The 12,291-nt window shown below is 37.7% G+C and overlaps 1 protein-coding gene across 4 annotated transcripts in view; it reads left to right on the top strand.

The window, feature by feature from the left end:
- The window catches only part of svild (supervillin d), a 154,217-nt gene that overhangs the window by 61,478 nt on the left and 80,448 nt on the right, over positions 1 to 12,291 (top strand). For 2 of the 4 annotated variants that reach the window (XM_016576148.1, XM_016576146.1), the window contains exon 2: positions 8,097 to 8,553. The exons of 1 other annotated variant lie outside the window; for it this stretch is intronic. In XM_016576148.1, the coding sequence (XP_016431634.1) occupies positions 8,198 to 8,553 (356 nt within the window). In that variant the 5' untranslated portion in view covers positions 8,097 to 8,197. Of the gene's footprint in view, positions 1 to 1,825; positions 1,836 to 8,096; positions 8,554 to 12,291 lie in introns of those variants that run through there. One more of the 4 variants, XM_016576147.1, reaches the window with a different exon arrangement.

A 12,291-nucleotide genomic window follows, 5' to 3' on the forward strand; every position in this document is an offset into this window, starting at 1 on the left:
GGGTTTGGACCTCAGCTCTGGCTGCATGCCGATGGCCTCCTAAGGCCTTAGATCTGGTGGCTCTCTCATTTAGTTCCATATATGCTGTTTTTAACAGTGACTTTGTGTGAAACAGTTCTCTTTCCAAGTCCTGTCTGGTGGCTTTTTCAAACTGCTCTCTGTGTTCAGCAGCTGTTAGTGCCTCCTGAAGACTGGTGATTTCCTTCTGTTGCGCCATTCTGTCAGGTTCCTTGCATCTGTTCTGTGCCGTCTCTCGCTTAGCAGGTGTCGGTTCCCTGTAGAACTCTGTGACTTACAGGTCTGAGGCCCTTGAGGGTGTGGGCCAAGGAGAAGATGATGCTGGTCAGATCCTGGTAGTTCAGGCTGGGTGTCAGGTGTCCACTTGTGTCGCAGTCTCGCTGTTACTTTCTCTGCCGTTGCAGGTCGTTGGCTGCTTTGGGCTGAAGGATGTCCATCACAGTGCTCTGCTGGGTTTCCAGGTGGTCCTGGTGAGCTGGCAGGGCTGGATGTCTGTGGAATGTCTGCGACATACTGGCACACTTGTGGGAACACCAGAGAGAGAGAGGCAGAAGGCAAATGCAAGTACATACAGAGGTGTTAAACTATCTGTATGGGGAATGACTGTGTAGGCCGTGTAAGGTGTGAATAGCTGGTGAGGGGCAGCTACACACAGCAGCACATGCTTGCTTTTCTGTTAAAAATAACAGTGGTTTGTGATAGTGAATGTTGATGCTTAGCCTAAATAACAAATATTTTATCTGGAGCGTTTATGCTGGTATGTTGTGGAGCTTAGGAGATATTACAGAACCATTTAATGTAAATTTCTTCGATGTACTGAAAACAAATCTATAGATTACTTTTATGCGGGCGGGAGCGGGACCAAACATGAATGTCGCGGGCGGGAGCGGGACCAGATAAGATAGATTTCTGCGGGAGCGGGCGGGCGCGGGACAGAATCTTGCGGAAGCGGGACTGAAAAATCCGTCAGTCTCTACATCAAACACCTCAAGGTATAAACAAATAATAGGAAGTGTTCCTAGTCTTCTCAGGGCCTATAGCATAATGAATGATAACTGTACCTTATGTAATAGGCCTTGTGCTGAGAAGTAAGGAGGGGTATAGCAGAGACAGGAATTAGGGCTAATAACAACCTGTACGGCTCATTAAGGATACAACAGTTGCTAGAACTGCTATAATCCTTTACAGAGAGGTATGATGGTGATTGTCAAACAAACTAAAATAATGTAGAAGTAAAATGAAAATGTCCTAATAGCTGTAGGAAACTAAAAGGAAAAATAAATAAATTGATTTAATTAAATCTCAGATTTAATTAAAATCAACTTAGCAATAAAGTAAAAATAAAAATAACACAAATAAAACCAAAGTATGTGGGGAGAGACCGACCTAATTGAATCCAAACAGAAGGTGATAACACAAACAGGAAGTCAAACCAGGAGTGAGGGGGAGAGAGAAAGAGGAGTGGTATGAAAGTTACACTTGACTTTACACTCACTATCTAAGTGTAAGTCAGATTCTAACAGCTAGCAGTTGAGGTAAAGGGCTTAGCTCATGTGCCTGTATGGCTGCTAAAGAGTTAGCGTTGGCTACATGCAGTTCTTTGTTTACACAAAGGTCTGTGACGTGTGCTGTTATCAGATTGAATCGGAAGAGCCTGCTCGCACCTCCCGGGGTCAGACGTTACTAAGAGACCGATGAGAGCTTACAACACACGCAAGTGGAGCAGAACTTGCGCTCAAGGATATTATAGTTTTTATTTTAATATCGTTTTCAAATTTCCTATAATTTCAGTTTAGTTTTCGTTAGTTTCATTAATGGTTTTGTTAGTTTTAGTTTAGTTTTTATTTTGTGAACACATTTCTATTTAGTTTTTATATATTTTAGTTTTAGTTTTAGTAATTATAGTTTACCAGAGTTAATGGAACAGTTCCAGTGTAGACCAAAGCAAGACATTAAATTTTAGCAAAGTTGAATGTTTGGACAGTTTACAGTTAACTCTTGTGCAAACCTCTTAATAATGAAAATAAAATAAATCTTTACAACTGAACAAAAAATAAAAAATATGCAACTTTATATGCATATTTTATATGCAAAAAATATGCATATGTATAAAATTTATTCATTCATATTCATATTCATTCATATTAAAGATGTAATCTTGTTAAACATGCCAATAGTTTACAAACAACAAGCTAGTCAAGGTTTTCAGAGTTACTAGAAAGCTACAGGCAGTTGAGTTTTTATTCTGCAGGACAATGACCCTCCAGTGCTGGATTTGAGAAAACCTGTTCTTTAAAACTCTGTAAACTTTATTTTTGTCCATCTGTTTTCAATGCATTCATTTGTTGGATCTTTTGCACAGACGAGCCACCGGTGCACACTACTGTATGTCCCGTCTCTCCCTCTATGAAAGTACACAATAAGAAGAAACAGTCTAAAATGCTTTGAAACTTCATACTACTCAAAACTAAATGCGATATGGTGATTTAAATTATGTTTGCACTTTACTTTGACGAGCCGCTCCAGAGCGCACACGCTTCTGATGAGCAACTCAATCAATCCCATAAAGCCCCTTTTACACAGGACATGGCAAGCGGTGAAAACACTGTGCGCTGCTGTTTTCTCTCATTTTGGATGCGTTTTGTACAGTCAAGGACCAGCTAGTGTCATGGACTCGAGGCGGATGTTGCCATAGTAATCGTAAAGCGTGACAAAATGACTATTCACTTAAGTCAGCTCATCCAAAAAAAAATTCGCTGACTCATTCTCATGTTGTTCTTGCACTTTTAAACGTCCGTGCGCTGTAGGGTGTGCATTACTATTATTTCCCATTTCATATTTTATAGTTATTTCCGATTACATTTCTCGCGTCTTGTTTTTTAAATGCAAAAACCATACAGTCTATGGCAAAAACGCATTCTCTGTGAATAGCTGCTTAGGACTCAGCTCACATGCATGAAGCGCCATCTACAGGTATTTCCCTAAACAACCACAGGTCAGATTTTCTGGCACAGAATGAGAGTTTATTAAATCACGAATTTATTTTTTGCTAATTATTATTTTTATATTTTGGTTAGTTTTTCAGTTACTGTTGTTATTTCGTTTAGTTTTAGTTTTTCATTTATTTTGAAATTTTAATTTTATTTCAGTTTACGAAAATGTTTTTTGACCAATAGTTTTAGTCTTAGTTTCAGTTTTCGTTTACGAAAATAACCTTGCTTGTGCTGCTGTAAATATGCATGGGAAACTTAAGCGCAGTCAGTTATGACGTGTCGCATATGACTTAATTCACAAATTAAAACAGCACATTCACTTCACACACAATGGCAAATTACTAGTTAGCTAGGCTAGAATTACACCATTAGTTCGCTATTCAATTGCATCACCTTAATGACTACAATGATACGCGATAGATACAAGAAGGCCTTAATTTAGGGAGATGAGGAACATTGCTCAAATCACTATTAAAAGTAAATATACTGCAGCGAGATTTCTTCGTCGCCCAGTTTTAATATCACTACCAGTTGGATTTCTTCACCACGCAGATTAATTCATGCCGCTAATCTGAGATTTCTTCGTCAGATTTAAGACTTATGCATTTAAAACTGAAAGTGGGGATTTCTTCGCCCAATAAAAGATTTGTTTATTCTGGTACCATTTATATGGGCTGCTAATCTGAGATTTCTTTGTCAGAAAAGGCATACGCTCTACTAACAACAGAAATTAGGATTTCTTCGCTAAAATCAGGTTAGTTTCTTATCGTACGATTTAAACACATTATAGCACTGAAAACTTTCTACTGCTCGTAGGAAGGCACATTCAAGCTATAGTTTATCTGAGTTTATCAGAAGCTGGTATGCATGTGTAAGACGTTAATAAAAAAAATTAGACAAACACACAAGTCTGATACTGAGTCCGCTTGCAAATAATGTTTAAAACGATTGCAAATTAGATACAGTGTATAGATAGCATTGTGCTTAATGGGAAAACCAGTTTATGGAATTAAAATTGTGGAAATTATGGACATTTTTAAACACATATTGCATGAAGCAAAATGGTATATCAAATAATTTTGTTATATATTTTATAACATAGTTGAGAACCATCCTTAAAGGTGCAGTAGGAGATCTTGGAAAATGCTAACTTTAGCCTGATAGCACTGAAAGTGAACGTCCCACCCTCCCTGCAATCGCCGTCCAAAGCCATGCCCCCTGAACGCATATTCGCTCACTCACAGACCAGAATACCAGAGACAACATTACTACAAAAGGCTACATCAGTGGTTCCCAATTCCAGCCCATGTTCCGAAGTTAAATAAACATTCAACGGATTTCCCGTGCTCATGTAGTAGGAAGCAATGAACACTGTGTTATCATATCGATCGGAACACAGTTCATGCACGTAGCTCTCTTCTAACGAGCTGGTTATCTGAATCGGGTGCAAAATAGACATGCAAAATACATACATTGAGGACTGGAATTGGGAACCGTTGGGCTGCCTACATCATGTGTCATTCCACGGTGAGAAAACTTTAAAAGTACTATAATACCAGGAAGGAAGATTGGGTTGTTGATGTTTGTCTGCCATTGTCGCTCTGTCTGCACAGCGTGCGTGAATGATGCTGATGACGTATCCTGTCTGCGCGAACCGGGTGCGCAGAGGTATGCTGATACATACGTTGACAGGCAGGTAGGAAAGCCAATTAAAACGCTCGGACCGAGCGTTTTGATTGGACGAACATTTCTTGGTCCTACGCCTTCTACAGAATCTATAAATACAGATAAATACATTTAGGCCACTTTACTTAATGCTTGCTATCGGGATGTGAAGAGACTTTCAACCAGCATAACAAAAAATGTTTCTGAAGACAATCACCTATTGCACCTTTAAACAAAGTTTGGTATAAAAAAAAATCCTGAAACCTAAAAATTGATTGATTAAAAAAAAATTTCCCATTGTTTTTGCCTTTTCATGTATATTCTTGTCATTTTATTTTTTAGAAAAACTGAGTCCTGGTGTCCTCTACAGAGGACATAGCATAACATATGAATAAAATATAATTTTTCAAAAATGTTATTTTACCATTTTGTTCTTATGCTCTAAACAATGTAATGACATGAAAAAATACTAAATTCACAAAACTTTTTATTTCTGGTTCTCAGGAGGATATAATATAAACGCTCATTTAGATAATCAGAAGACAAATTCAAAGAGACCAAACATGGTATCGGTGGGGTTACATTAACGTGATCTATCATAGCACACACACAAAACAGTATACAATTCAAAAGACAATATACAAGAACAGTAATGGTATGCACAATGTCCTGAGGAGATGTGTGTTCATTCACAGAAAGGTTTTTCTATGAATTAATTAGAGAAGAGTCCAGTTTTATGGCCATTGTGTGTCTTTCCTAAGGGTAAATGAATTGAGAGTTGCTCTGCCCGCATTCCTTTGAGCAATAAAACTAGTGTTATCAGCATTGGTTGCCATAGAACCAGAGGCCTGTTCTGCTTTTTTGAGGCGTTAGCCGCATTTCGGGGGAAGGGTCCATTGAGCCCTCATAGTTGTCTTGTTGATTGAGGGGTGTTACGGAGTATTTGTTAAATATAACAAAAAAAAAATGTGTCTGATTGGTCCAGACGCTACATGTATATGAATTATATAACTAAAATTAAATAACTGTAATTACAGATTTAGGTTAAATAAAGATGTCAGTCTTTATTTTTCTTCTTTTTAGGGCAGCAGTAGCTCTAGCAGCAAATCAACCATCCACATCAAAAGCGGCAAGACAGCCCACAATTCAGCAAACATTTCAGAATTGTTGCTCAGAAATAAAATACATTGTTCAGTGGAAAAACTTTTTTTTAAAGGGGTCATATGATGCTGCTAAAAAGAACATTATTCTGGGTCATATTTGTGACGCTCACCCTAGTCATGGGAAACTACAGCTCTTCTCACGCTGATGTCATTCTGCTATTACCTTGTTCCTCTAACCCCGCCATTCAACACCCTCCTCCCATCCTCCTTTCCCTTTGTCCCATGATCATTTCATTCATCAGTATTGAAGATTTCATCTTTATCAGTATTGTTTGCATTCTCTCTCGTGTACAAACTCATTATTTTCCTTTCAGTTATCATTACCCTAATTTTTCCATTGTGTTTCTGTTTGCCTTTCTCATTCTCTCCCTTGCTCTGTGTGGAAGCTATTAAATGTGAGGTCCCAGATGTGGCCCATTAACCCCTGCAAAGTTTTTTTAAGACATTTAAAAACAGCACATTTTAGAGCTGTAACAACAATACCGTGAAATCGTGATATTTTTGCTTAAGGTTATCATTCCATCAAAATCTCATACCGGCCCATGCCTACTATGGGCACAATGGGTCATATTTGTGACGCTCACCCTAGTAGGAATCCAGGAGGGCCATGCTAAATTCCCTTTGTGCCCCTAAAACACCCACTAACACAAACACCAGCACACAATTATTAATCTTTCACAGCAACTCCATCCAGGCTTCATCACCCACAGTTGTGTTTACAGACACACACGCACACTGATAGGATTCTAATTGCTTCATGCTGACATGTGTAGGCATGTAGATCTGGTATTTGAATGCATTTAAGATGAAAACAAATCTGTGGTGAAAGACTTGTGTGTTCTTATGTGATGCCTACCTTTGGTCATGGTGGTGTTATGCGAGAGGATTTACCTGGTCATTGGCATACTTGGAGTATCTTTAAAGCAGCATAGGTGCAGTCCTGGCGTGAAGGTCTGTTTCAGAATGTAGGTAGCATGATTACCTTCTAAGATAACTTATGCAACAAGCTCAGTGAAAATAATGTATGCAGACAGAGAAATTAATTAAATTATCATAAATATTGATTTAAAAGTCTAAAAAGTTTAAATATTTTAAGTATCAAACCATTAACTTGAACCACATGTGTCCACACTGTGTATCACTGCCGATTTTTGTGTCCAATGCTGCTCTTTCACCTAATGTAATATCTGTATTGGTTTTTATAGCAACAACGTTGTGTTGGTATGCCTATGCTAAAACACAACAACAGCATTACAGTTTGCAATACAGATGTTGAACATGTTTCCTTAGCACTGGAATATTACATCCTTATCCAGAAAAAGCTGGATTGCGCTGCTTTTTCCGTGCTGGTGTCTCTGCCGGCCTCAAAACTCAAAGAGGTGTGTTAGACCAGCAGTGTAATTTTCTGCTTGACTTGCAACAACACAACCTTGTTTCTGCAAAGACATTCAGCATGTTTTCTACAAACAATGTCTGACGTGTTTACATTTTACGGGGCGGGGCGTGAGGCAAAAAAGCTAGGGAAAAATCTGATCACAGCGGTTAGACTGAAATGGATTTCCAGAAATGCAGTGTGAATAAAATTTCAAACCACATATCAATGTAGCTTGAAATAGATTTGTAAAAATCTTTTTTATTTTTATTTTTTGCCATTCACTCGCTTAATATGATCAGATTCCAGTCAGATATGCACAAAAATAAGATTTGGACTGGCACACAGACATTTGTTCTGTGTGAATGACCTCTTAGAAGGCGGCTTATGCAGGCAGCAGATAACAATGCTACTAAAGGTGCTGAAAAAGATCACTTGTGTGTGTTGAGTGCACTTTGGTGCTAATCTCTCCCTCTCCCTCTCTCTCTCTCTCTTTATCTTTCTCTGGGGCTGTTCAGGGTAATATGAGAATCACAGCAATGTGGGCAGGAGTCCTGCATGCTTTCTTTCAGCAGGATCACTTCTCTCCTTTACAGGCTTTCATTTGACAAATCCTGTCTGACTAAAAACTGCCATAGGAAGGATTAGAGTGTAGGTGTGTTAGTGATTGTGCCAGTGTTTTGTGTTCAGGGTAATATGAGAATCACAGCAATGTGGGCAGGAGTCCTGCATGTTTTCTTTCAGCAGGGTCACTTCTCTCCTTTACAGGCTTTCATTTGACAAATCCTGGCTATATTATTTTGTTTCTTGCTTTATTCAGTGCTTAAACAAAATACTTTTTTGATTTGAGAGCAGGCAACTCATTTTGTTTGTCTCTTTCAACAGTGGAACGGCATTGTCAGAATCTTTGTCCACTAGGAAGTGAGCAGGACTCTTCCGTGTTGTAGCTTAAATCTCAGCCAAAGGACGTGTAACTGGAGTGAGATATGATGGATGATCTGGACTCTTTGCAAGGCTCCTCTCTGGACTCCAAAGCTGAACGTATTGCCCGCTACAAGGCAGAGAGAAGGCGGGAGTTGGCTGAAAGGTATGCCAACTTGGAGGAAAGTTCATCCCTATATACACAGAGGGAAAAAAAACGGGAAACCACAGACACCTCTGAGCTGAAGAAGACAGATGTTTCCTCTGTACTAAGTCAGTACAATAAAGATAGCAGTGCTCTGAGCAGGCAAGGAGACAGGAGCAATTCTGAGGCAAAAACAGATGCCACACCATTCTCTAACATCTTCGTTAGCCACAGCGACGAGAACAACCAAGTAAAATGTTCACGCCAACATCACAGGTGAGTTTGAGTCTCAGTATAATATACTGCAATGCTAAACATTGTCCGTTCAGAGAGTAACAAAGATCTCATGTTTCACTGCTCAGTAAGTTCAGACTGAGGGCACTTTGAACTTAGCCATAGTCAGGGAGATTTTTACATTAAAGATTTTTGTTTTGGTTTTAACTTACCAAAGCACAGTCAACATAGAGTGTTTCTCATTTATGGGCAATTACAAACATGGATATTATAAGCAAATGTGCAGGGGTTCCAGATGAGGGAGAGGATTGCTAGGCAGCATCAGTCTCTAAGTTTGGAATGTTCTTGTATGAAGGACAGAGTAGAACTTTCTCTTCCTTGTTCGGTGCTGATTTTCTGTAACGATTAACCAATTTAAATTTTTAAAATCCTCAATTAAAAAATGAGAAAAATCCTCAACATTTGAATAATTCAAATTCAAAATAATAATTCAATTAATACATTCATAAAATAACTGGTTGATATTTTATGTTTAATATATAATAATATTTATATTTAGATAATTGTAATGAAATAAGAACTGGTAAAATTGTGGATCGGTAAAGGTAAAATTATTTCAAGATGTAGTCTATAAACTAATGGAACTTTTTACATTAATTAAGATTACCTAATCTAAACTAGTCGATGGTTTCCTCCAGATTTGGTGTCTTAGGTTGTCCACAATTTTGGTTTATTATCAAAGTGATTCACCACCTGAAAAAGTTTGTGAACTTCTGGTTTATGCTGATGTATGCTGTGCTTTATTGCAGGCCTGACATTTGTAAGAAATGTTTTGTATCTCTAAGACAAATACATATTTTGAAAGAAATGAATACTGAATACCACCGTTCTGTTTACCTTTTATTTGATTAAAGTTCTGTGATGTATTCGCTTGATTTTGTAGACTAACAATGTGTCACATTTTATCAGTACCTTTCCAAAGATTAAAATTGCTAGCGTAATCAGGAGAGTGGCATGTTGAAATTGTTCATTCTCAGACTCCGCCATTACATGTCAAACCAGCCAGTCCTGCCCCGGCATGTCACTGTTTAGTCTTTCATTGTCTGCATTGTAAAGGTCAGTAAGACCTGGGTCTTATCTAAATGTGAAAGTAAAACTGGACGGGATGTTGAATATCATTGATAAGGGCCAAAGTGGATGACTATGTGATTTATGAGTTGACACTAGTCTTTAGCTATTTACTCCGGTGTTTTTGAGTGTCAGTGAAATTGTGTGCATCAGATGTGCTGGCGGTAAGCTTGATCTGACAACATGATATTTAGCTTTGTGTCTGCTGACACAGAGCCTAATTTAACTGCACAAGTTGTTCCCTTACTGCTACATTGTGAAGCACAATGGCAGCTAGTAATTAACTAAATGATTTCTAACTGCTTTTGTCAAAAAAAAGAGAAGGAAAATAAAGTGAAACGGAAGACTAGAGTTGTTAAAGAGTGAGCGACCTTTGCCTCTAAGGCGTTTTCTTCCTTTTAGCTACAGCATTTACGTCAAACACCTGTAATTTGCATTGCCAAAGAAATCTTCCAACCAGACAACACTACTTACTACTACCAGTCAAAAGTTTAATACTTTTATTTTTCTTGATTTAAATTTTTAATCTAAAATTATGCTATTTCTGAATTTAGTTTCAAAACTAACTTTAAATGTACAGGATGGAGCAGGTAGTAAACTGTTCAGCATCAGCATGTAAACTTATTCAATTCAGTTTAATAAGCATCCACCTTATTCTGGGCATAAAATTAAATAAGATAAGATAAAATTAAATATATAAGATGTTACGATAAGGCAAAGGTAAACTTGCATAAGGGTTTTTGGTTACTATATTATTCGCATACTTCAATTGTTCAATTTAAACTATGGAAAATATTAATAGTGAAGAATGAGTAGATGTGTCCAAACTTTTGACTATTATAGACCTTATGTGCACAGCAAAATCCCCAGAGTTAAATTAACTCTGCTCAGAGTACATATTGTCCCAATCTACAGAGTGTTAAAGTAACATTGAAGCAGAGTTACCACTGTTGAGGATTATGTGATACGTTTTCATGTCTAATAGCCTGAGCAGTAGTTGTTCATCTTCAACATTGTTAGCAACGGGTTTTCTTTACTAATGCTCACTCATCAATTAATGAATTGCTTAATTATCCCATTAACTTTAACTCGGCTTTAGTGTTAATTTAACACTCTGTAGATTGGGACAATATGTACTCTGAGCAGAGTTGATTTAACTCTGGGGATTTTGCTATGTGTCAGAGAAACAAGTCAGGTGCCATCTTTAGAATTTTTGTCTTTAAACTTCTCTTATCAACCCTCTACGGACACCTTGGCAATTGAATCGCCATTGGCTAGTAATTTTTTTAGTTTACTCGCCAGACTGATATATATATCGTCGTGGTCAGAATTGTTGGTACCCTTGGAAAATATGATCAAAAAAGGCTGTGAAAATAAATCTGCATTGTTAATCCTATTGATCTTTTATTTAAAAAATGTACAAAAATCTAACCTTTCATTAAAAAATAAGAATTTAAAATGGGGGGGAATCTCATTATGAAATAAATGTTTTTCTCTAATACATGTTGGCCACAATTAATGGTACCCTTAGAAATTCTTATGAGTAAAATATCTCTGAAGTATATTCCCATTCATATTTGTAATTTGTAGCTCACCAGGGTGATTATGAACATGAAATTATCCAGCCATTGCTTCCTGTTTCACAGGAATATAAAAATGAGGGAAAACAAAGGCCAAATTCCCTTAATCATCCATCACAATGAGTAAAACCAAAGAATATAGTTCTGATGTGCAGAACAAGATTGTTGAGCTTCACAAAATAGAAAGTGGCTTTCAGAAAAGAGCTAGAGTATTGAAAACTCCCATTTCCACCATCAGGGCAATAATTAAGAATTTCCAATCAACTAAAGATGTTACAAACCTTCCTGGAAGAGGACCTGTGTCTATATTGTCCTAATGCACAGTGAGGAGGAGAGTTTGAGTGGTTAAAGGCTCTCCAAGGACCACAGCTGCAGAATAGCAGAGATTAGTTGAGTCTTGGGGTCAGAAAGCCTAAAAAAAATTGTCAAACAGCACCTACACCAGACGTTGTTTGGGAGGTTTTCAAGAAAAAAAATCAAGAAAATAAAATGCTCTCATCCAAAAACAAACTCCAGCATATTCATTTGCCAGACACTACTTCAAACAGGACTGGTTTCTATGGTCAGATAAAACGAAAAATTTGCTTTTTAGCAGCAAACACTCAAGATGGGTTTGGTGCACACAGGAGTAAAAAAGTACCCCATGTGTACAATGAAATATACAGCTGGATCTTTAATGTTGGTGTATTTTTCTGACGGAGGTCCTGGACATCTTGTTTAGATGCATGGCATAGTGGATTCTATCAAATAGCAACAGATAAAAAATTTTAAACTGACTGTCCATGCTAGAAATCTTATAATGGACCGTGGTTGGATCTTCTACAGGACAATGATCCAAACACAAACATCCAAATCAAAACAAAAATGGGTCACTGAGCACAAAACTTCCAGTCCTCTGACCTGAACCCTATAGAAAATGAGTGTGATGAACTGAAGAGGAGAAGCACCAACATGCAGCTGGAAATCTGAAGGGTCTGGAGTGATTCTGGATGAAGAAATGGTCTCTGATCTCTTGTCAGATGTTCTCCAAACTCATTAGGCATTATAGGTAAAGACTCAGAGCTGTTATCTT

The sequence above is a fragment of the Sinocyclocheilus rhinocerous genome, unplaced genomic scaffold (assembly GCF_001515625.1).
Source record: "Sinocyclocheilus rhinocerous isolate Xijiao unplaced genomic scaffold, SAMN03320098_v1.1 scaffold1676, whole genome shotgun sequence".
Taxonomy (NCBI): Eukaryota; Metazoa; Chordata; class Actinopteri; order Cypriniformes; family Cyprinidae; genus Sinocyclocheilus; species Sinocyclocheilus rhinocerous.